Source organism: Engystomops pustulosus, chromosome 5, assembly GCF_040894005.1.
Source record: "Engystomops pustulosus chromosome 5, aEngPut4.maternal, whole genome shotgun sequence".
In the NCBI taxonomy this organism is placed as follows: Eukaryota; Metazoa; Chordata; class Amphibia; order Anura; family Leptodactylidae; genus Engystomops; species Engystomops pustulosus.
The window spans coordinates 205,803,723-205,831,017 of NC_092415.1; the positions used below are offsets into that span (position 1 = coordinate 205,803,723).

Genomic DNA, 27,295 nt, shown 5'->3' on the forward strand with positions numbered 1-27,295 from the left:
TGTACATAGGGGGCAGTATTATAGTAGTTATATTCTTGTACATAGGGGGCAGTATTATAGTAGTTATATTCTTGTACATAGGGAGCAGTATTATAGTAGTTATATTCTTGTACATAGGGGGCAGTATTATAGTAGTTATATTCTTGTACATAGGGGGCAGTATTATAGTAGTTATATTCTTGTACATAGGGGGCAGTATTATAGTAGTTATATTCTTGTACATAGGGGGCAGTATAATGTACATTACATAGGAAGAGATGATATAGAATATTACACGTGATGAAATGACTGTCAGTCCCAGGATGCTTTGCAGTGATGTGGGGGGGGGGGGTACAATACTTTCCTTTCTGTATTATTCTCTGGTATAATATGAGGGGATGTCCTGGGGCTCTCTGTGTACGTTGCTCTTATATGGAAATCACCTGAATAGATTCGGAGGATCCAGTGAATGTGCAGTGACACAAGTCACATCCGGAGCAGTTTCCAAATCTATGTATGTATCTGCAGCCAACTTACAGCTCTGGATGTGACTAGAGTAGAAGATGGATATCAGTGCAGTAGGAGGCTGTACCCTGGTAGTGTGACCCTGGTGAGGGGGCATCTTCCTGGGTACAATGCTCAGCTTGTTGCTGGTTCTCTGTCTTTGTGTGAGATCCGGACCCACATTACAATAATTGTTCTGTAGGAAATACAATCCGCCCCCATTACACGGAGCGCACAAATCCCCCCGCTGTCTACCTGCCGCCATGACTGCCAGGTGCCCGTAGGTGCGGGGCCAGGGGGGCACAGGATGGGGAACACAGGACGAGGCTCATCCAGAGAGAATCACATCACAGAATATACAGAGTGGAGATAACAGGACGCCCCCAATACAAGACCCCCACCCAGAAATACATCTCATGGGTAATCAGCAAACAGTATGAGAGAGAACAGAGCACAGCAGTGTGAGGACCCGCCCCCAGTGCACTCAGAGCCACTTTAAAGGCTTGTTCCAAGATGTAATGTTATCCTATGGCTAAGGATACTGATCAGTGTGGGGCTGACCACTGAGACCCCCTCTCATCATAAGATGGGGGTCCCATTCCCCTAAAATAATGCATCCATCCACCATCTATGGGACTAGCACTGCCTATAGGAGATGAAGGGAGCAGCTGCTGCACACATTCCTGTTATGTACGGGGGTCTCAGAGGTCAGACCCCAACCACCAGCATATGTCAGCGTGTGTCTATAAGAGGATACCCTGAAGGGGTTGTCATAACTGTGCGGATTAGGGGATAACACAATGACCCCCAGCTCTCCGGATTAGGGGATAACACAATGACCCCCAGCTCTCCTATTCACTGACTGCAAGCAGAGAAAATATATTTTATTATGATGTGTATAGGATGCTAAAGAGAAGCTGCTAAGGTTCTTTCACTCCTCCAGCCCCCCAGGACCCAGTCATGTGACAGGCGGCTCCTGTATCTACTTCTGCCCCCCCCCCCCCCATCACTACTGCAGCCCCCAGGACCCAATCATTGTGACAGGGTGCTCCCGTATCTACCTGTGCCCCCCCCCCCCTCACTCCTCCAGCCCCCCAGGACCCAGTCATGTGACAGGCGGCTCCTGTATCTACTTCTGCCCCCCCCCCATCACTACTGCAGCCCCCAGGACCCAATCATTGTGACAGGGTGCTCCCGTATCTACCTGTGCCCCCCCTCACTCCTCCAGCCCCCCAGGACCCAGTCATGTGACAGGCGGCTCCTGTATCTACTTCTGCCCCCCCCCCCCCCCCCATCACTACTGCAGCCCCCAGGACCCAGTCATTGTGACAGGGTGCTCCCGTATCTACCTGTGCCCCCCCTCACTCCTCCAGCCCCCCAGGACCTAGTCATGTGACAGGCGGCTCCTGTATCTACTTCTGCCCCCCCCCCCCCCCCATCACTACTGCAGCCCCCAGGACCCAATCATTGTGACAGGAGGCTCCTGTATCTACCTGTGCCCCCCCCCAACACTACTCCAGCCCCCCAGGACCCAGTCTTTGTGACAGGGTGCTCCCGTATCTACCTGTGCCCCCCCTCACTCCTCCAGCCCCCCAGGACCCAGTCATTGTGTCCGGAGGCTCCTGTATCTTCCTGTGCGTGCCCCCTCCTCCAGCCCCCCAGGACCCAGTCATTGTGACAGTAGGTTCCTGTATCTACCTGTGCCCCCTCCTCCAGACCCCCAGAATCCAGTCATTGTGACAGGAGCCTCCTGTATTTTCCTGTGCCCCCCTCACTCCTCCAGCCCCCCAGGACACAGTCATTGTGACAGGGGGCTCCTGTATCTAACTGTGCCCCCCCCCCTCACTCCTCCTGTCCTCCAGGGCACAGTCATTGTGACAGTAGGTTCCTGTATCTACCTGTGCCCCCCCCCTCCTCCAGCCCCCCAGGATCCAGTCATTGTGACAGGGGGCTCCTGTATCTACCTGTGCACCCCCTCCTCCAGCCCCCCAGGACCCAGTCATTGTGACAGGGGGCTCCTGTATCTACCTGTGCCCCCCTCCTCCAGCCCCCCAGGATCCAGTCATTGTGACAGGGGGCTCCTGTATCTACCTGTGCCCCCCCCTCCTCCAGCCCCCCAGGATCCAGTCATTGTGACAGGGGGCTCCTGTATCTACCTGTGCCCCCCTCCTCCAGCCCCCCAGGACCCAGTCATTGTGACAGGGGGCTCCTGTATCTACCTGTGCCCCCCTCCTCCAGCCCCCCAGGACCCAGTCATTGTGACAGGCGGTTTCGGCACATCCCAGCCTCCCAGGCTGCCAGCAGATCCTTCTAAACTTACTTGTGAGACCCTGAGACACTTCACACCCTGCACTGATGCCTCTCCTTGCTGGACACTGATCCTCTGCCTGCACCAATCCTGGGCGCCCACATTTCTGCACCTCAAGGTCAGTGATAGAGGGGGGGACCTTAATAATGGAGCCTTGTGTTGTGGCTGATTTGCATTGTCACATGGGGGCTGCGGGGGTCCGTGTCCCTCTCTATAGGACACTGGAGTAGAATACTGATGTGTTCCCTGCAGATCCTGGATAATGTATGGATGGAATATTCCAGCGCCGGATACAATGTTGCAGGTTTAATGCCAGGCTGATACATTATCATTGATACGACTGTATCAATCAGTGATTGGAAATCGATCAATCAGGAGACCTGTAGGTTATAGAGGTCAGTGTGTGTCCTGCTGGATATTATAGTCACATTATAGCGGAATATACCGTGTATGTGTGTGGATTATACTGCAGAGTCCATGCACCCAGCACTGCAGCGTCAGGCTCAGCAGCTGCGCTATTAATGGAAAGAGATGCAGAACGCAGATTCAGCTGCCGCCCGCATTGCTGGCATTACATACCCCCTCCAGTAACCGGAGTAACACCCCCCCTATAGCAGATCCCTGGGGGCAAGTGGGAGCACCTACCAACCACCAGGGGGATCTAGGTCCCTATGATGTCATATACTACTACAGGTTAATGGCTTATATTTGAGGGTAAGTGTGTGTTATATAGGGAGGGGGCTTATGTGATGGAAATTCCCTGCAACCAATGAAATCAATGGATACTGATTGGCGAAACGTAAAACTGCTGAACCCCTAATCAAAATCTGAACCAATCGCCATAACACTCAGAAGAGACGCCTTATAGGATCCCAGAACCGGCTACACCCCCGGACATGGACCCGGCCTGTAACGTGTTCTGTAGGCAGAAGACACTCGGATAAACGTCGTCATAAATACATTAATTTCTAGAACTAATAAGATGGAAGTTTAACTCCAAAGTCGCCAATAACAAAATATCTTTCATCAACCGGAAAAACCCAAAACACCGGACAGTAAAAAGTGAAGAAACAACTTCAGCCGCAGCCACAATATTACACTACAAATGTTTGTCTGGAGCCAATGATCAGAACCTGATAGACAAGAAGAAGAGAGAAATGTGTATATAATAAAATCGTCACAGTATATCACCCCCCCCCCAGGCCCGGAGCCAATAATAGCGTCACCTCCAGCCCAGAGCCTCAGTGTTATCAGCGAGGAACAGGAGCAAGGAGGAGAGATACTGATACCCCAACTACTCACATGAGTAACATCTAGAAATAGGACAAATGTACCGCAACCCTGACACCGGGTAACTATACCGCCATATATCTCTTATTACCCACTACTATAATACTGCCCCCTATGTGCAAGAATATAAATACTATAATACTGCCCCCTATGTACAGGAATATAACTACTATAATACTGCCCCCTATGTACAAGAATATAACTACTATAATACTGCTCCTATGTACAAGAATATAAATACTATAATACTGCCCCCTATGTACAAGAATATAACTACTATAATACTGCCCCCTATGTACAGGAATATAACTACTATAATACTGCCCCCTAAGTACAAGAATATAACTACTATAATACTGCCCCCTATGTACAGGAATATAACTACTATAATACTGCCCCCTATGTACAAGAATATAACTACTATAATACTGCCCCCTAAGTACAAGAATATAACTACTATAATACTGCCCCCTATGTACAAGAATATAACTACTATAATACTGCCCCCTATGTACAAGAATATAACTACTGTAATACTACCCCTATGTACAGGAATATAACTACTATAATACTGCCCCCTATGTACAAGAATATAACTACTATAATACTGCCCCCTATGTACAAGAATATAACTACTATAATACTGCCCCCTATGTACAAGAACATGACTACTATAATACTGCACCCTATGTACAAGAATATTACTACTATAATACTGCCCCCTATGTACAAGAATATAACTACTATAATACTGCCCCCTATGTTCAAGAATATAACTACTATAATACTGCCCCCTATGTACAAGAATATAACTACTATAATACTGCCCCCTATGTACAGGAATGTAACTACTATAATACTGCCCCCTATGTACAAGAATATAACTACTATAATACTGCCCCCTATGTACAAGAATATAACTACTATAATACTGCCCCCTATGTACAGGAATATAACTACTATAATACTGCCCCTATGTACAGGAATATAACTACTATAATACTGCCCCCTATGTACAAGAATATAACTACTATAATACTGCCCCCTATGTACAAGAATATAACTATAATACTGCCCCCTATGTTCAAGAATATAACTACTATAATACTGCCCCCTATGTACAAGAATATAACTACTATAATACTGCCCCCTATGTACAAGAATATAACTATAATACTGCCCCCTATGTTCAAGAATATAACTACTATAATACTGCCCCTATGTACAAGAATATAACTACTATAATACTGCCCCCTATGTACAAGAATATAACTACTATAATACTGCCCCCTATGTACAAGAATATAATTACTATAATACTGCCCCCTATGTACAAGATCATAACTACTCTAATACTGCCCCCTATGTACAGGAATATAACTACTATAATACTGCCCCCTATGTACAGGAATATAACTACTATAATACTGCCCCCTATGTACAAGAATATAACTACTATAATACTGCCCCCTATGTACAGGAATATCACTACTATAATACTGCTCCCTATGTACAGGAATATCACTACTATAATACTGCCGCCTATGTACAGAAATATAACTACTATAATACTGCCCCCTATGTACAAGAATATAACTACTCTAATACTGCCCCCTATGTACAGGAATATAACTACTATAATACTTCCCCCTATGTACAAGAATATAACTACTATAATACTGCCCCTATGTATAAGAATATAACTACTATAATACTGCCCCCTATGTACAGGAATATAACTACTATAATACTGCCCCCTATGTACAGGAATATAACTACTATAATACTGCCCCCTATGTACAAAAATATAACTACTATAATACTGCCCCCAATGTACAAGAATATAACTACTATAATACTGCCCCCTATATACAGGAATATAACTACTATAATACTGTCCCCTATGGACAGGAATATAACTACTATAATACCGCCCCCTATGTACAAGAATATAACTACTATAATATTGCCCCCTATGTACATGAATATAACTGCTATAATACTGCCCCCTATGTACAAGAATATAACTACTATAATACTGCCCCCTATGTACAGGAATATAACTACTATAATACTGCCCCCTATGTACAAGAATATAACTACTATAATACTGCCCCCTATGTACAAGAATATAACTACTATAATACTGCCCCCTATGTACAGGAATATAACTACTATAATACTGCCCCTATGTACAGGAATATAACTACTATAATACTGCCCCCTATGTACAAGAATATAACTACTATAATACTGCCCCCTATGTACAAGAATATAACTATAATACTGCCCCCTATGTTCAAGAATATAACTACTATAATACTGCCCCCTATGTACAAGAATATAACTACTATAATACTGCCCCCTATGTACAAGAATATAACTATAATACTGCCCCCTATGTTCAAGAATATAACTACTATAATACTGCCCCTATGTACAAGAATATAACTACTATAATACTGCCCCCTATGTACAAGAATATAACTACTATAATACTGCCCCCTATGTACAAGAATATAATTACTATAATACTGCCCCCTATGTACAAGATCATAACTACTCTAATACTGCCCCCTATGTACAGGAATATAACTACTATAATACTGCCCCCTATGTACAGGAATATAACTACTATAATACTGCCCCCTATGTACAAGAATATAACTACTATAATACTGCCCCCTATGTACAGGAATATCACTACTATAATACTGCTCCCTATGTACAGGAATATCACTACTATAATACTGCCGCCTATGTACAGAAATATAACTACTATAATACTGCCCCCTATGTACAAGAATATAATTACTCTAATATTGCCCCCTATGTACAGGAATATAACTACTATAATACTTCCCCCTATGTACAAGAATATAACTACTATAATACTGCCCCTATGTATAAGAATATAACTACTATAATACTGCCCCCTATGTACAGGAATATAACTACTATAATACTGCCCCCTATGTACAGGAAAATAACTACTATAATACAGCCCCCTATGTACAAAAATATAACTACTATAATACTGCCCCCAATGTACAAGAATATAACTACTATAATACTGCCCCCTATATACAGGAATATAACTACTATAATATTGCCCCCTATGTACATGAATATAACTGCTATAATACTGCCCCCTATGTACAAGAATATAACTACTATAATACTGCCTCCTATGTACAAGAATATAACTACTATAATACTGCCCCCTATGTACAAGAATATAACTACTATAATACTGCCCCCTATGTACAAGAATATAACTACTATAATACTGCCCCCTATGTACAGGAATATAACTTCTATAATACTGCTCCCTATGTTCAAGAATATAACTACTATAATACTGCCCCCTATGTACAAGAATATAACTACTATAATACTGCCCCCTATGTACAAGAATATAACTACTATAATACTGCCCCCTATGTTCAAGAATATAACTACTATAATACTGCCCCCTATGTACAAGAATATAACTACTATAATACTGCCCCCTATGTACAAGAATATAACTACTATAATACTGCCCCCTATGTACAAGAATATAACTACTATAATACTGCCCCCTATGTACAAGAATATAACTACTATAATACTGCCCCCTATGTACAAGAATATAACTACTATAATACTGCCCCCTATGTACAAGAATATAACTACTATAATACTGCCCCCTATGTACAAGAATATAACTACTATAATACTGCCCCCTATGTACAAGAATATAACTACTATAATACTGCCCCCTATGTACAAGATCATAACTACTCTAATACTGCCCCCTATGTACAGGAATATAACTACTATAATACTGCCCCCTGTGTACAGGAATATAACTACTATAATACTGCCCCCTATGTACAAGAATATAACTACTATAATACTGCCCCCTATGTACAAGAATATAACTACTATAATACTGCCCCCTATGTACAAGAATATAACTACTATAATACTGCTCCCTATGTACAGGAATATAACTACTATAATACTGCCCCCTATGTACAGAAATATAACTACTATAATACTGCCGCCTATGTACAAGAATATAACTACTATAATACTGCCCCCTATGTACAAGAATATAACTACTATAATACTGCCCCCTATGTACAAGAATATAACTACTATAATACTGCCCCTTATGTACAAGAATATAACTACTATAATACTGCCCCCTATGTACAAGAATATAACTACTATAATACTGCCCCCTATGTACAAGATCATAACTACTATAATACTGCCCCCTATGTACAGGAATATAACTACTATAATACTGCTCCCTATGTAGAAGAATATAACTACTATAATACTGCCCCCTATGTACAAGAATATAACTACTATAATACTGCCCCCTATGTACAAGAATATAACTACTATAATACTGCCCCCTATGTTCAAGAATATAACTACTATAATACTGCCCCCTATGTACAAGAATATAACTACTATAATACTGCCCCCTATGTACAAGAATATTACTACTATAATACTGCCCCCTATGTACAAGAATATAACTACTATAATACTGCCCCCTATGTACAAGAATATAACTACTATAATACTGCCCCCTATGTACAAGAATATAACTACTATAATACTGCCCCCTATGTACAAGATCATAACTACTCTAATACTGCCCCCTATGTACAGGAATATAACTACTATAATACTGCCCCCTATGTACAGGAATATAACTACTATAACACTGCCCCCTATGTACAGGAATATAACTACTATAATACTGCCCCCTATGTACAGGAATATAACTACTATAACACTGCCCCCTATGTACAGGAATATAACTACTATAATACTGCCCCCTATGTACAAGAATATAACTACTCTAATACTGCCCCCTATGTACAGGAATATAACTACTATAATACTGCCGCCTATGTACAGGAATATAACTACTATAATACTGCCCCCTATGTACAGGAATATAACTACTATAATACTGCCGCCTATGTACAGTAATATAACTAATATAATGAAAATTCAAATTCAAGGAATAGCTCAGCATCAGTAGTAAAAATCCATTCTTCTTTATTTCATTTAAATTAAAAAGTCCATAGCAAAGACCAACGCGTTTCAGGAGAATAATCTCCCTTAATCATGGTAACATTTTGCTCAATGCACAACCATATTTAAAAGAAAAGAGGACTGACATGGGCGGGTACACCCAAGTCTGGACATCACTTCCTCTTTACACAGCAGATACAATTACAAATACACAGTGGATACAATTGTCATTACAAAACATTTTATATATTTCTTTAAAAAATCATCATAAGGTCTTCCCTGAAATTCATACCTGAGGGGATCCTAGTGTTTAAATTCATAATCCAATAAGCCTCTCTTTTTCTTAATGCTTTTAGCCAGTCACCACCTCTTTCTGGTCGGTTAACCCTCTCTACACCAAAGAATTTCAAAAAATTTGTTGTTCTATTGTGTTTTTCTACAAAGTGCTTTGTCGCCCCTGATATTCCCTTACTTTTCTTTGACACATCCCCTATATGTTCACTTATTCTGTCCTTTATTTTTCTTTTTGTGCTGCCCACATATTTTATGCAGCATGCTGTGCATTCAATGACATAAATCGCATAGTCTGAATTGCAATAATACTGCCCCCTATGTACAGGAATATAACTACTATAATACTGCCCCCTATGTACAGGAATATAACTACTATAATACTGCTCCCTATGTACAGGAATATAACTACTATAATACTGCCCCTATGTACAGGGATATAACTACTATAATACTGCCCCCTATGTACAGGAATATAACTACTATAACACTGCCCCCTATGTACAGGAATATAACTACTATAATACTGCCCCCTATGTACAAGAATATAACTACTCTAATACTGCCCCCTATGTACAGGAATATAACTACTATAATACTGCCGCCTATGTACAGCAATATATCTACTATAATACTGCCCCCTATGTACAGGAATATAACTACTATAATACTGCCGCCTATGTACAGTAATATAACTACTATAATACTGCCCCCTATGTACAAGAATATAACTACTATAATACTGCCTCCTATGTACAGGAATATAACTACTATAATACTGCCCTCTATGTACAGGGATATAACTACTATAATACTGCCCCCTATGTACAAGAATATAACTACTATAATACTGCCCCCTATGTACAAGAATATAACTACTATAATACTGCCCCCTATGTACAAGAATATAACTACTATAATACTGCCCCCTATGTACAAGAATATAACTACTATAATACTGCCCCCTATGTACAGGAATATAACTACTATAATACTGCCCCCTATGTACAGGAATATAACTACTATAATACTGCTCCCTATGTACAGGAATATAACTACTATAATACTGCCCCTATGTACAGGGATATAACTACTATAATACTGCCCCCTATGTACAAGAATATAACTACTATAATACTGCCCCTTATGTACAAGAATATAACTACTATAATACTGCCCCCTATGTACAAGAATATAACTACTATAATACTGCCCCCTATGTACAAGATCATAACTACTATAATACTGCCCCCTATGTACAGGAATATAACTACTATAATACTGCTCCCTATGTAGAAGAATATAACTACTATAATACTGCCCCCTATGTACAAGAATATAACTACTATAATACTGCCCCCTATGTACAAGAATATAACTACTATAATACTGCCCCTATGTTCAAGAATATAACTACTATAATACTGCCCCCTATGTACAAGAATATAACTACTATAATACTGCCCCCTATGTACAAGAATATTACTACTATAATACTGCCCCCTATGTACAAGAATATAACTACTATAATACTGCCCCCTATGTACAAGAATATAACTACTATAATACTGCCCCCTATGTACAAGAATATAACTACTATAATACTGCCCCCTATGTACAAGATCATAACTACTCTAATACTGCCCCCTATGTACAGGAATATAACTACTATAATACTGCCCCCTATGTACAGGAATATAACTACTATAACACTGCCCCCTATGTACAGGAATATAACTACTATAATACTGCCCCCTATGTACAGGAATATAACTACTATAACACTGCCCCCTATGTACAGGAATATAACTACTATAATACTGCCCCCTATGTACAAGAATATAACTACTCTAATACTGCCCCCTATGTACAGGAATATAACTACTATAATACTGCCGCCTATGTACAGGAATATAACTACTATAATACTGCCCCCTATGTACAGGAATATAACTACTATAATACTGCCGCCTATGTACAGTAATATAACTACTATAATACTGCCCCCTATGTACAAGAATATAACTACTATAATACTGCCCCCTATGTACAAGAATATAACTACTATAATACTGCCCCCTATGTACAAGAACATAACTACTATAATACTGCCCCCCTATGTACAAGAATATAACTACTATAATACTGCCCCCTATGTACAAGAATATAACTACTATAATACTGCCCCCTATGTACAAGAGTATAACTACTATAATACTGCTCCCTATGTACAAGTATATAACTACTATAATACTGCCTCCTATGTACAAGAATATAACTACTATAATACTGCCCCCTATGTACAAGAATATAACTACTATAATACTGCCCCCTATGTACAGGAATATAATTACTATAATACTGCCCTCTATGTACAAGAATATAACTACTATAATACTGCCCCCTATGTACAAGAATATAACTACTATAATACTGCCCCCTATGTACAGGAATATAACTACTATAATACTGCCCCCTATGTGCAAGAATATAACTACTATAACACTGCCTCCTATGTACAAGAATATAACTACTATAATACTGCCCCCTATGTACAAGAATATAACTACTATAATACTGCCCCCTATGTACAGGAATATAATTACTATAATACTGCCCTCTATGTACAAGAATATAACTACTATAATACTGCCCCCTATGTACAAGAATATAACTACTATAATACTGCCCCCTATGTACAGGAATATAACTACTATAATACTGCCCCCTATGTGCAAGAATATAACTACTATAACACTGCCTCCTATGTACAGGAATATAACTACTATAATAGTGCCCGCTATGTACAAGAATATAACTACTATAATACTGCCCCCTATGTACAAGAATATAACTACTATAATACTGCCCCCTATGTACAAGAATATAACTACTATAATACTGCCCCCTATGTACAAGAATATAACTACTATAATACTGCCCCCTATGTACAGGAATATAACTACTATAATACTGCTCCCTATGTACAGGAATATAACTACTATAATACTGCCCCCTATGTACAGGAATATAACTACTATAATACTGCTCCCTATGTACAGGAATATAACTACTATAATACTGATGTATCTTGCAGGTCTCTTTATATCTCGGCAGAGCTGAGGTGTCGTCACTATGGGGATTAAGACGTCGTTACCGCACTATGAGCTGGGTTTCTATGCTCTGGTCTTGTCTTGTGCTCTTGTTTACTCCTTGAATGGGATATTTGAGGCGTCTCGAGGTATTGTCTCTTATGTTATATATTGGGGGGGGGGGGGGGGGATCTCCTCTATTTCTGATCCTGGATATTTCTCATGGCTTCTTCTCTTACAGATAACGTGAATCGGAAATCATTCAAGGAGAATGTCCGGTCGGGTTGGTATTACTTTGGGAGGAAAATGGTGAGGCCGGCAGCAATAGTAATAGCGCCACCTTGTGGACACTTAGATTATTTGTTCTCTCTTCTATTCCCTGTATACATGAGATCATGTGATCGTTGCAGGATGTTGCGGACTTCGAGTGGGTCATGTGGTTCACGACGTTTCGGAATTATATCATCTTCGCGCTTAGCGGACACGTCATCTTTGCCAAAGTCTTCTCCCTCATCATCCCTCAGGTATCTTTATTCTGTATCTTTCTAATACTCAGCTCCATTGAGCGGCTCACACCTTCCCTTCCTGTGGCCACCACTAGGGGGAGCTCTTAGTAATGGTTGTAATATAGAGACGTATACAACAAGCTCCCCCTAGTGGCAGAGAGCAGCAGATGCATTGGATAGTTCCCTCCTGAAATACTCTGTGCTGCTGTTATGGGTTCTGACCCGGTTTGTTGTTGCTGCCTCCTCACAGCACCGGTCCTGGGTGTACATGATCTATGGGATGCTGACGGTCCTGACCATCATGGGGAGTAACTACCTGATGCTGATCCTGTCGCACTGCCTCCTCCTCTACACTGTGTCGCTGGTGAAACAGAAGTGGCTCTGCTTCGCGGCCGGACTCTGCAGCCTGGCCACCTTCAAGGTGGAGCCACTCAGCTCTTGGCAAGTATGTTCTCTGAGCTCCTGAAATCCCAGCATGCCTCAGCAGCCAAGGAGCATAGTACTAGAAATCCCAGCATGCCTCAGAAGTCAGATTGGGAAGTACTAGAAATCCCAGCATGCCTCAGCAGCCAAGGAGTATAGTACTAGAAATCCCAGCATGCCTCAGCAGCCAAGGAGTATAGTACTAGAAATCCCAGCATGCCTCAGCAGCCAAGGAGTATAGTACTATAAATCCCATCATGCCACAGCAGCCAAGGAGCATAGTACTATAAATCCCAGCATGCCTCAGCAGCCAAGTAGAATAGTACTAGAAATCCCAGCATGCCTCAGCAGCCAAGGAGTATAGTACTAGAAATCCCAGCATGCCTCAGCAGCCAAGTAGCATAGTACTAGAAATCCCAGCATGCCTCAGCAGCCAAGGAGCATAGTACTATAAATCCAAGCATGCCTCAGCAGCCAAGTAGCATAGTACTAGAAATCCCAGCATGCCTCAGCAGCGAAGGAGTATAGTACTAGAAATCCCATCATGCCTCAGCAGCCATGGAGCATATTACAAGAAATCCCAGCATGCCTTAGAAATCAGAAGGGGAAGTACTAGAAATCCCAGCATGCCTCAGTAGCCAAGGATCATACTACTAGAAATCTCAGCATGCCTCAGCAGCGAAGGAGCATAGTACTAGAAATCCCAGCATGCCTCAGCAGCCAAGGAGCATAGTACTAGAAATCCCAGCATGCCTCAGCAGCCAAGGAGCATAGTACTAGAAATCCCAGCATGCCTCAGCAGCCAAGGAGCATAGTACTAGAAATCCCATCATGCCTCAGCAGCCAAGGAGCATAGTACTAGAAATCCCAGCATGCCTCAGCAGCAAAGGAGCATAGTACTAGAAATCCCAGCATGCCTCAGCAGCCAAGGAGCATAGTACTAGAAATCCCAGCATGCCTCAGCAGCCAAGGAGCATAGTACTAGAAATCCCAGCATGCCTCAGCAGCCAAGGAGCATAGTACTAGAAATCCCAGCATGCCTCAGAAGTCAGATTGGGAAGTACTAGAAGTCCCAGCATCCCAAAGGCTTAACTGTCTTAAAGGTGATGTGTCTTAAAGTGATATGTGCTTCCTTCAATCAATTAGGTGTCTGGCATAAAAGCTATATGAGAATTATCTGAGTGTGACTCTGCCCCTAGTGGTGACAGCAGGTGTTAGCAGTGACTAATGCTGGAGCTTTGCGCCCCCTACAGAGCGGGTTTGTGACGGGGACCTTCACCCTGCAGGACATCCTCTTCTATGGGGGCAGCGGCTTCACCATTCTGCGCTGCATGAGCTTCGCCCTGGAGACCTGCGACCTCAAGGAGGGTTTCTACTCGCCCCTGCAGCTCCTCAAGTACAACTTCTACCTCCCCTTCTTCTTCTTCGGACCCATTATGACCTTTGACCGTTTCCATGAACAGGTGATAAAACGGGGTGAAAGAAAAACGAATTCATTTTTATGGAAATACATATTACCCCCATGTATAAGTGCAGATAAGGGGTTTCAAGGGGGTTGTGGTTCTCTTCAGGTGCACTGGGGGCGTGTCCTCACCCTGCTGTGTTCTGAGCACTCTGCATTGAGCTGTACCATAGCTCTGAGTGACTACTGTAATAATGAAGCAAAAGCCTGCTGCAGATATTTTGTGTAGAGAACAAAAGGGAAACAACTACAGAACAGCTCAATGCACAGAGCACAGCAGTGTGAGGACACATCCCCAGTGCACTTGGAGAAGCTACAATCCTGACATATAAATCCATACATCACAGTCCTGCTGCTACCAACAACGGACACAGAAGTCTGATTACACATCTCTCCATGGGCAATACATGACACTGGCTGCAGAGAGCACAGAGCACAGCAGTGTGAGGTCTGATTACACATCTCTCCATGCACAATACATAACACTGGCTACAGAGAGCACAGGGCACAGCAGTGTGAGGTCTGATTACACATCTCTCCAGGGACAATACATAACACTGGCTGCAGAGAGCACAGAGCACAGCAGTGTGAGGTCTGATTACACATCTCTCCAGGGACTATACATAACACTGGCTGCAGTCTGTATGGTTTAGGGAAAATAAAATAATACATAGTACTGTTATGGAAACTCCCTGATCTTTACAACCTGGATACTATTAATAGTTAACATAATAAAATAATATATTAGAAAAATGTAGGTTTTTGTTTTGCTTATTATAAGAAATGATCGATAAGTGAATCGAGGAAAAAAAACTTTAGGATTGTTTTGGTTTGTCAGGTGAGCAGTAAGGCGGTGACCCGGAAGGAGGATGAGATGAGGAGCATCCGGGTGCAGGCCGTGGTCCATGTCCTGGTCATCCTCCTGGTGGACGTCTTCTTCCACTTCCTCTTCATTCTCTCCATCCCCTCAGACCTGAAGCTGCTAAAAAAACTTTCCGACTGGTCGCTGGGTAAATTCTGTTAGATTTTGGGAATAATTATGTAAAACTTAATTATATGAATGGGTGGAATTTTACATATAAATGTATCAGAGTGAGAATTATAAGAAATTAACTTAAATTCTGAATAATTTCATAAAACTTCAGAATTTTAAAAATTCTTATTAGAAAAGAACAGAGACATTGTTATAGGCTCCCCCTAGTGGTGGTGTATAATCTGTATGTAGTGATCTCCCCCTAGTGGTGGTGTATAATCTGTATGTAGTGAGCTCCCCCTAGTGGTGGTGTATAATCTGTATGTAGTGATCTCCCCCTAGTGGTGGTGTATAATGTGCATGTAGTGATCTCCCCCTAGTGGTGGTGTATAATCTGTATGTAGTGAGCTCCCCCTAGTGGTGGTGTATAATCTGTATGTAGTGATCTCCCCCTAGTGGTGGTGTATAATCTGTATGTAGTGATCTCCCCCTAGTGGTGGTGTATAATCTGTATGTAGTGATCTCCCCCTAGTGGTGGTGTATAATCTGTATGTAGTGAGCTCCCCCTAGTGGTGATGTATAATCTGTATGTAGTGATCTCCCCCTAGTGGTGGTGTATAATCTGTATGTAGTGATCTCCTCCTAGTGGTGGTGTATAATCTGTATGTAGTGATCTCCCCCTAGTGGTGGTGTATAATCTGTATGTAGTGAGCTCCCCCTAGTGGTGATGTATAATCTGTATGTAGTCATCTCCCCCTAGTGGTGGTGTATAATCTGTATGTAGTCATCTCCCCCTAGTGGTGGTGTATAATCTGTATGTAGTGAGCTCCCCCTAGTGGTGGTGTATAATCTGTATGTAGTGATCTCCCCCTAGTGGTGGTGTATAATCTGTATGTAGTGATCTCCCCCTAGTGGTGGTGTATAATCTGTATGTAGTGATCTCCCCCTAGTGGTGGTGTATAATCTGTATGTAGTGAGCTCCCCCTAGTGGTGATGTATAATCTGTATGTAGTGATCTCCCCCTAGTGGTGGTGTATAATCTGTATGTAGTGATCTCCTCCTAGTGGTGGTGTATAATCTGTAAGTAGTGATCTCCCCCTAGTGGTGGTGTATAATCTGTATGTAGTGATCTCCCCCTAGTGGTGGTGTATAATCTGTATGTAGTGAGCTCCTCCTAGTGGTGGTGTATAATATGTATGTAGTGATCTCCCCCTAGTGGTGGTGTATAATCTGTATGTAGTGATCTCCTCCTAGTGGTGGTGTATAATCTGTATGTAGTGATCTCCCCCTAGTGGTGGTGTATAATCTGTATGTAGTGATCTCCCCCTAGTGGTGGTGTATAATCTGTATGTAGTGATCTCCTCCTAGTGGTGGTGTATAATATGTATGTAGTGATCTCCTCCTAGTGGTGGTGTATAATATGTATGTAGTGATCTCCTCCTAGTGGTGGTGTATAATATGTATGTAGTGATCTCCTCCTAGTGGTGGTGTATAATCTGTATGTAGTGAGCTCCCCCTAGTGGTGGTGTATAATCTGTATGTAGTGATCTTCCCCTAGTGGTGGTGTATAATGTGTATGTAGTGATCTCCCCCTAGTGGTGGTGTATAATCTGTATGTAGTGATCTCCTCCTAGTGGTGGTGTATTATCTGTATGTAGTGATCTCCCCCTAGTGGTGGTGTATAATATGTATGTAGTGAGCTCCCCCTAGTGGTGGTGTATAATCTGTATGTAGTGATCTCCTCCTAGTGGTGGTGTATAATCTGTATGTAGTGATCTCCTCCTAGTGGTGGTGTATAATCTGTATGTAGTGATCTCCCCCTAGTGGTGGTGTATAATCTGTATGTAGTGATCTCCTCCTAGTGGTGGTGTATAATCTGTATGTAGTGATCTCCTCCTAGTGGTGGTGTATAATCTCTATGTAGTGATCTCCCCCTAGTGGTGGTGTATAATCTGTATGTAGTGATCTTCTCCTAGTGGTGGTGTATAATCTGTATGTAGTGAGCTCCTCCTAGTGGTGGTGTATAATCTGTATGTAGTGAGCTCCCCCTAGTGGTGATGTATAATGTGTATGTAGTGAACTCCTCCTAGTGGTGGTGTATAATCTGTATGTAGTGATCTCCCCCTAGTGGTGGTGTATAATCTGTATGTAGTGATCCCCCCTAGTGGTGGTGTATGATCTGTATGTAGTGATCTCCTCCTAGTGGTGGTGTATAATGTGTATGTAGTGATCTCCTCCTAGTGGTGGTGTATAATCTGTATGTAGTGATCTCCTCCTAGTGGTGGTGTATAATCTGTATGTAGTGAGCTCCCCCTAGTGGTGGTGTATAATCTGTATGTAGTGAGCTCCCCCTAGTGGTGGTGTATAATCTGTATGTAGTGATCTCCTCCTAGTGGTGGTGTATAATCTGTATGTAGTGATCTCCCCCTAGTGGTGGTGTATAATGTGTATGTAGTGATCTCCTCCTAGTGGTGGTGTATAATCTGTATGTAGTGATCTCCCCCTAGTGGTGGTGTATAATCTGTATGTAGTGATCTCCTCCTAGTGGTGGTGTATAATCTGTATGTAGTGAGCTCCCCCTAGTGGTGTTATATAATCTGTATGTAGTGAGCTCCTCCTAGTGGTGGTGTATAATCTGTATGTAGTGAGCTCCCCCTAGTGGTGATGTATAATGTGTATGTAGTGAACTCCTCCTAGTGGTGGTGTATAATCTGTATGTAGTGATCTCCCCCTAGTGGTGGTGTATAATCTGTATGTAGTGATCTCCTCCTAGTGGTGGTGTATAATGTGTATGTAGTGATCTCCTCCTAGTGGTGGTGTATAATCTGTATGTAGTGATCTCCCCCTAGTGGTGGTGTATAATGTGTATGTAGTGATCTCCCCCTAGTGGTGGTGTATAATCTGTATGTAGTGATCTCCCCCTAGTGGTGGTGTATAATGTGTATGTAGTGATCTCCCCCTAGTGGTGGTGTATAATGTGTATGTAGTGATCTCCTCCTAGTGGTGGTGTATAATCTGTATGTAGTGATCTCCCCCTAGTGGTGGTGTATAATCTGTATGTAGTGATCTCCCCCTAGTGGTGACTTTTAGTTACTAAAATGTTTCTCTGTTTTCATTCTTCCATGCTCTCATGTTCCTGGCAGCTGGATTGGCCTATTCCAACTTAGTCTATGATTGGGTGAAAGCGGCGGTGATGTTTGGGGTTATAAACACCATCTCCAGACTGGACCACCTGGACCCCCCGCAGCCCCCAAAGTGTATTACCATGCTCTACGTCTTTGCAGAAACGTAAGTCCCTGCTATGGTGACGCTGCACCTGTGGGATGTGCTGGTTGTAAAGAATTTTGCAACAATATTTATTGATACAATAATGAACTCGTCACAAAGTTATAGATCAAATATTTTACTGTTTTGTGTACACAGCTGAAGGGCAGAACTATGTGTCTCCATGGCAACAGACTACAAGCAAACCTAGTGTAGTCAGATGGAGGGGGCGACACTGACGCCTTATAGTAACCTACAGATGGAAGAAAGTTACAGAAACAAATCTTGTTTTAAGGTCTCATTCACACGTGTGTTATGGCGGCGGAGATCTGGTGACTATAATTTCTGATCAGATCACGTCCCCCAAAGACGTCTATGGCCCCCGAAGCAATGAGCTCACAGTGTCACCGTGTTGGGCCTTCTGAATGGTCTGTAACCAAAGCGACACATACGTCTGTATCAAAGCTGAATGCAGCTGAATTTAAGCAGTAATTGGGAGGAGGGGAGAGAAAAATAGTGATAAGTGACCAAAAAACACAAAAACTGTAAATTATAACCTAATTATGAGACACAAGATCAGTATCAGAGGTTCACTCCGGATTTTCATTGATGTTTCAGGCACTTTGACAGAGGAATTAATGACTGGCTCTGCAAGTGAGTATCAGCTCCCCCTAGTGGTGGTGTATAATCTGTATCCATAATATCATGCATTACCTTGTCTCCTCCCATTCAGATATGTCTATGACTACATCGGTGAAAGTCATACCAACATCAAAAAGGAGCTCGTAGCCACGATTGCCACATTCCTGGTGACCACTCTGTGGCTTGGGCCATGTGAAATAGTGTACATCTGGTCTGTCTGCAACTGCTTTGGTCTGAACTTTGAGTTGTGGGTACAGAAGTTTTTTGAACTGGAACCATTTGCCAGAATAGAGGTAACTCATAGGAGTGTCTGCAGCTACAACCAAATAATTACATAACAGAATATAACTACTATAATACTGCCCCCTATGTACAAGAATATAACTACTATAATACTTCCCCCTGTGTACAAGAATATAACTACTATAATACTACCCCCTATGTACAGGAATATAACTACTATAATACTGCCCCCTATGTACAGGAATATAACTACTATAATACTGCTCCCTATGTACAGGAATATAACTACTATAATACTGCCCCCTATGTACAGGACTATAACTACTATAATACTGCCCCCTATGTACAAGAATATAACTACTATAATACTGCCCCCTATGTACAAGAATATAACTACTATAATACTGCCCCCTATGTACAAGAATATAACTACTATAATACTGCCCCCTATGTACAAGAATATAACTACTATAATACTGCCCCCTATGTACAAGAATATAACTACTATAATACTGCCCCCTATGTACAAGAATATAACTACTATAATACTGCCCCCTATGTACAGGAATATAACTACTATAATACTGCCCCCTATGTACAAGAATATAACTACTATAATACTGCCCCCTATGTACAGGAATATAACTACTATAATACTGCTCCCTATGTACAGGAATATAACTACTATAATACTGCTCCCTATGTACAGGAATATAACTACTATAATACTGCTCCCTATGTACAGGAATATAACTACTATAATACTGCCCCCTATGTACAGGACTATAACTACTATAATACTGCCCCCTATGTACAAGAATATAACTACTATAATACTGCCCCCTATGTACAAGAATATAACTACTATAATACTGCCCCCTATGTACAAGAATATAACTACTATAATACTGCCCCCTATGTACAAGAATATAACTACTATAATACTGCCCCTATGTACAAGAATATAACTACTATAATACTGCCCCTATGTACAAGAATATAACTACTATAATACTGCCCCTATGTACAAGAATATAACTACTATAATACTGCTCCTATGTACAAGAATATAACTACTATAATACTGCTCCCTATATACAAGAATATAACTACTATAATACTGCCCCCTATGTACAGGAATATAACTACTATAATACTGCCCCCTATGTACAAGAATATAACTACTATAATACTGCCCCCTATGTACAAGAATATAACTACTATAATACTGCCCCCTATGTACAAGAATATAACTACTATAATACTGCCCCTATGTACAAGAATATAACTACTATAATACTGCCCCTATGTACAAGAATATAACTACTATAATACTGCTCCTATGTACAGGAATATAACTACTATAATACTGCCCCTATGTACAAGAATATAACTACTATAATACTGCTCCCTATATACAAGAATATAACTACTATAATACTGCCCCCTATGTACAAGAATATAAGTACTATAATACTGCCCCTATGTACAAGAATATAACTACTATAATACTGCCCCCTATGTACAAGAATATAACTACTATAATACTGCCCCCTATGTACAAGAATATAACTACTATAATACTGCCCCCTATGTACAAGAATATAACTACTATAATACTGCCCCCTATGTACAAGAATATAACTACTATAATACTGCCCCCTATGTACAGGAATATAACTACTATAATACTGCCCCCTATGTACAAGAATATAACTACTATAATACTGCCCCCTATGTACAGGAATATAACTACTATAATACTGCCCCTATGTACAGGAATATAACTACTATAATACTGCCCCTATGTACAAGAATATAACTACTATAATACTGCCCCCTATATACAGGAATATAACTACTATAATACTGCCCCCTATGTACAAGAATATAACTACTATAATACTGCCCCCTATGTACAGGAATATAACTACTATAATACTGCCCCCTATGTACAAGAATATAACTACTATAATACTGCCTCCTATGTACAGGACTATAACTACTATAATACTGCCCCCTATGTACAGGAATATAACTACTATAATACTGCCCCTTATGTACAAGAATATAACTACTATAATACTGCCCCCTATGTACAAGAATATAACTACTATAATACTGCCCCTATGTACAAGAATATAACTACTATAATACTGCCCCTATGTACAAGAATATAACTACTATAATACTGCTCCTATGTACAAGAATATAACTACTATAATACTGCCCCTATGTACAAGAATATAACTACTATAATACTGCTCCCTATATACAAGAATATAACTACTATAATACTGCCCCTATGTACAAGAATATAACTACTATAATACTGCTCCTATGTACAAGAATATAACTACTATAATACTGCTCCCTATATACAAGAATATAACTACTATAATACTGCCCCCTATGTACAAGAATATAAGTACTATAATACTGCCCCTATGTACAAGAATATAACTACTATAATACTGCCCCCTATGTACAAGAATATAACTACTATAATACTGCCCCCTATGTACAAGAATATAACTACTATAATACTGCCCCTATGTACAAGAATATAACTACTATAATACTGCCCCTATGTACAAGAATATAACTACTATAATACTGCCCCCTATGTACAAGAATATAACTACTATAATACTGCCCCCTATGTACAAGAATATAACTACTATAATACTGCCCCCTATGTACAAGAATATAACTACTATAATACTGCCCCCTATGTACAAGAATATAACTACTATAATACTGCCCCCTATGTACCAGAATATAACTACTATAATACTGCCCCCTATGTACCAGAATATAACTACTATAATACTGCCCCCTATGTACAAGAATATAACTACTATAATACTGCCTCCTATGTACAGGACTATAACTACTATAATACTGCCCCCTATGTACAGGAATATAACTACTATAATACTGCCCCCTATGTACAAGAATATAACTACTATAATACTGTCCCCTATGTACAGGAATATTACTACTATAATACTGCCCCCTATGTACAGGAATATAACTACTATAATACTGCCCCCTATGTACAAGAATATAACTACTATAATACTGCCCCCTATGTACAAGAATATAACTACTATAATACTGCCCCCTATGTACAAGAATATAACTACTATAATACTGCCCTCTACTGTTCACTTCTTGCTGAGTTCATGGAGTTTCACTTTATAACAATTTCTCTTCTTCTTTCCCATTTCCTTTCAGGCGAAGTTACCAGAGTCCATGTCCAGAAGGATTAGAGGTGTCTTTGGGGCAGCCAACTTCTGGGCTATTATTTTATACAATATATTGGCCCTTAACAGTCTGGACTTTGCTCTGATGGTGGCAAAGAGGATCTTGATCACAGGTAACTCCCAGGAAATGTCTGAGGACTGGAGCGCTGCCCTGTGTCTATAGATGGAGAATAGTGAGCGCAGCTCTGAGGTATAATACGGGATGTGACACTAATTTTGGGCAGTTGACTATTTGTCCACTAGATGGCAGCGATGTTCCTGATATTAGATACATTGCTCTCCCGGTCTATGGATCAGGTCTTTTCCTCCTCGCTGATTATAATACATTGGATTCTCTCTTATATGGAGACATCCTGGAAGGGAACGTTCACACATGATTTGTGCTATTTTCTTTGTATTAGTTTAACACAATTATTAGCAAATCTTCATTACAGCTGGAGCTTTGCATCAAACACCTAGAAGTACAGGATAATGTCTACCTGCTGCCACCACCAGGGGGAGCACTTGACTCAGATAGCAGTGCAGAGAGCTCAGTGGCTGCACCAGGGGTTACATACAGGAGCTCTGGCCTGTAACCAATAAAGAGCTTCAAACACGGAGGGAAAACAGAAGAAGCAGAACTGCAGTGTGAAGCATCAGGGAAGGACAAGCTGCAGTGTGAAGCATCAGGGAAGGACAAGCTGCAGTGTGAAGCATCAAGGAAGGGAAAGCTGCAGTGTGAAGCATCAGGGAAGGACAAGCTGCAGTGTGAAGCATCAGGGAAGGAAAGCTGCAGCTTGAAGCATCAGGGAAGGGAAAGCTGCAGCTTGAAGCATCAGGGAAGGGAAAGCTGCACGGTGAAGCATCAGGGAAGGAAGAGCTGCAGTGCAGAGCATCAGGGAAGGGAAAGCTGCAGTGTGAAGCATCAGGGAAGGAAAGCTGCGGTGCAGAGCATCAGGGAAGGGAAAGCGCAGTGTGAAGCATCAGGGAAGGGAAAGCTGCAGTGCAGAGCATCAGCGAAGGGAAAGCTGCAGTGCAGAGTATCAGGGAAGGGAAGGCTGCAGTGTGAAGCATCAGGGAAGGGAAAATTGCAGTGTGAAGCATCAGGGAAGGGAAAGCTGCAGTGTGAAGCATCAGGGAAGGGAAAGCTGCAGTGTGAAGCATCAGGGAAGGGAAAGCTGCAGTGCAGAGCATCAGGGAAGGGAAAGCTGCAGTGTGGAGCATCAGGGAAGGGAAAGCTGCAGTGTGAAGCATCAGGGAAGGAAAAGCTTCAGGTGAAGCATCAAGGAAGGGAAAGCTGCAGTGTGAAGCATCAGGGAAGGAAAAGCTGCAGTGTGAAGCATCAGGGAAGGGAAAGCTGCAGCACAGGGTATCAGGGAAGGGAAAGCTGCAGTGCTGAGCATCAGGGAAGGGAAAGCTGCAGCACAGGGTATCAGGGAAGGGAAAGCTGCAGTGCTGAGCATCAGGGAAGGGAAGGCTGCAGTTTGAAGCATCAGGGAAGGAAAAAGTGCAGTGTTAAGCATCAGTGAAGGGAAAGCTGCAGTGTGAAGCATCAGTGAAGGGAAAGCTGCAGTGTGAAGCATCAGGGAAGGGAAAGCTGCAGTGCAGAGCATCAGGGAAGGGAACGCTGCAGTGTGAAGCATCAGGGAAGGACAAGCTGCAGTGTGAAACATCAGGGAAGGACAAGCTGCAGCACAGAGCATCAAGGAAGAGAAAGCTGCGGCAGAATAACTGGCTCACACTGGCTGCAGAGTGCACAGCCGTGTAAGGTCTCGCCCCCAGTGCACTTGGAGAAGCTACAATCCAGGAATACAAATCCATATATAACAGTCCTGCTGCTACTAACAACATACATAAAGGTCTGATAACACATCTCTCCAGAGACAATGGATGCAGAGAGAACAGAGCACAGCGGTGTGAGGACACGCCTCCAGTGACACCTTATATCTTCTCTCTTTCCAGGCTTCCCGGTCAGCACTCTGTCTATCTGGTTTGTGACATATTGTGGAGTTCAGCTCATCAAGGAGAGGGAGCGAGTCTTGGCCATAGAGGAGGAGAGGAGCGAGAAGCTGAAGACCACCTGACCCCAGCACCAAGGACCCCGACCCCATAGATGAGCGCTACAGGCCGCTCCCCGAGCCACGATCCACAGCACTGAGCCAATAAATATTTTATATTAGGAGACGCTTGTGACTTGTGAAAACACTTGACGGGAAAGTGCTGAACTTTTAATAGATTTTGTGTCAATTCCCTCTTGTGATTTTCAAGATCTCTTCTTGTTGTCAGTGAATGGTAATAGTCTATTTATACATCCAGAAGCTAAACAGCAGAACTGAGGCCCTGCTACAATTGTTTCCATTCTAGACACGTCATTTAACCTGAACTAATACACTGTAACAAACCACCAGGACAATACAAAAATTTGTGCTGCTTAATGTGAATTCTCTTCACCAGCTGCCATGTCCTGTGTCCTGACACCTTTCTATCATACCAACAGAATTTGATAGACCCGATATATGTGGACAATACTGTCGGCCACACTCGGGTCCGAATATAAAACACTAATAATTTGACCAAAAAGTGATGTAACACTTACAAAGAATAAATGTAAAAAATTACCATCTTTATTAGTAGCATACAAATAATCAAGACACACAATGGGTGAACTACAATGGGTTAAAAGCCATGTGTGGTACAATAAATAATTATATCCATGTATATGGGTAGGTAATAAATTTGTCATATAGCATAGCCCCAAGTAAACATGCATAAGACAATGGGGTTAAAATAGATGCACAGATAATCCTGCAGGAAAGAATGACAAAAGGAAAGTGGAAAACAAATACCATACCAAATCAGATCACACATGGGAAGATGCCCCGACACGTGTTTCGCTATGAGCGCTTTATCAAGGAGAGTGTCCCCCTTGATAAAGACTCATAGCGAAACACGTGTCGGGGCATCTTCCCATGTGTGATCTGATTTGGTATGGTATTTGTTTTCCACTTTCCTTTTGTCATTCTTTCCTGCAGGATTATCTGTGCATCTATTTTAACCCCATTGTCTTATGCATGTTTACTTGGGGCTATGCTATATGACAAATTTATTACCTACCCATATACATGGATATAATTATTTATTGTACCACACATGGCTTTTAACCCATTGTAGTTCACCCATTGTGTGTCTTGATTATTTGTATGCTACTAATAAAGATGGTAATTTTTTACATTTATTCTTTGTAAGTGTTACATCACTTTTTGGTCAAATTATTAGTACCTTTCTATCATAGCCAGCAGTGGTCAGGGGTCAGCATGGGCGCTCTGACCTCTCTGTGACTACACCCCCCATACACAGCGAGCTGCCATGTCCTGTGTGTCCTGACACCTTTCTATCATAGCCAGCAGTGGTCAGGGGTCAGCATGGGCGCTCTGACCCCTCTGTGACTACACCCCCATACACAGCGAGCTGCCATGTCCTGTGTGTCCTGACACCTTTCTATCATAGCCAGCAGTGGTCAGGGGTCAGCATGGGTGCTCTGACCCCTCTGTGACTACACCCCCCATACACAGCGAGCTGCCATGTCCTGTGTCCTGACACCTTTCTATCATAGCCAGCAGGGGTCAGGGGTCAGCATGGGCGCTCTGACCCCTCTGTGACTACACCCCCATACACAGCGAGCTGCCATGTCCTGTGTGTCCTGACACCTTTCTATCATAGCCAGCAGTGGTCAGGGGTCAGCATGGGCGCTCTGACCTCTCTGTGACTACACCCCCCTATACACAGCGAGCTGCCATGTCCTGTGTCCTGACACCTTTCTATCATAGCCAGCAGGGGTCAGGGGTCAGCATGGGCGCTCTGACCCCTCTGTGACTACACCCCCATACACAGCGAGCTGCCATGTCCTGTGTGTCCTGACACCTTTCTATCATAGCCAGCAGTGGTCAGGGGTCAGCATGGGCGCTCTGACCCCTCTGTGACTACACCCCCCATACACAGCGAGCTGCCATGTCCTGTGTCCTGA

At 41.9% G+C, this 27,295-nt stretch overlaps 2 protein-coding genes across 2 annotated transcripts in view; one reads left to right on the forward strand and one right to left on the reverse strand.

Moving 5' to 3' along the window:
* Positions 1–27,295, reverse strand: part of RPS23 (ribosomal protein S23) — a 415,955-nt gene that overhangs the window by 96,585 nt on the left and 292,075 nt on the right. The window lies entirely within an intron of this gene.
* Positions 2,753–25,455, forward strand: HHATL (hedgehog acyltransferase like). The gene is made up of 12 exons (XM_072154421.1): positions 2,753–2,909; positions 12,516–12,659; positions 12,752–12,819; positions 12,921–13,034; positions 13,267–13,461; positions 14,693–14,902; positions 15,740–15,911; positions 19,018–19,162; positions 19,757–19,792; positions 19,872–20,073; positions 23,264–23,405; positions 25,234–25,455. The coding sequence occupies exons 2-12, from the start codon at positions 12,554–12,556 to the stop codon at positions 25,353–25,355; spliced, it is 1,512 nt and encodes a 503-aa protein (XP_072010522.1). The 5' UTR covers positions 2,753–2,909; positions 12,516–12,553; the 3' UTR covers positions 25,356–25,455.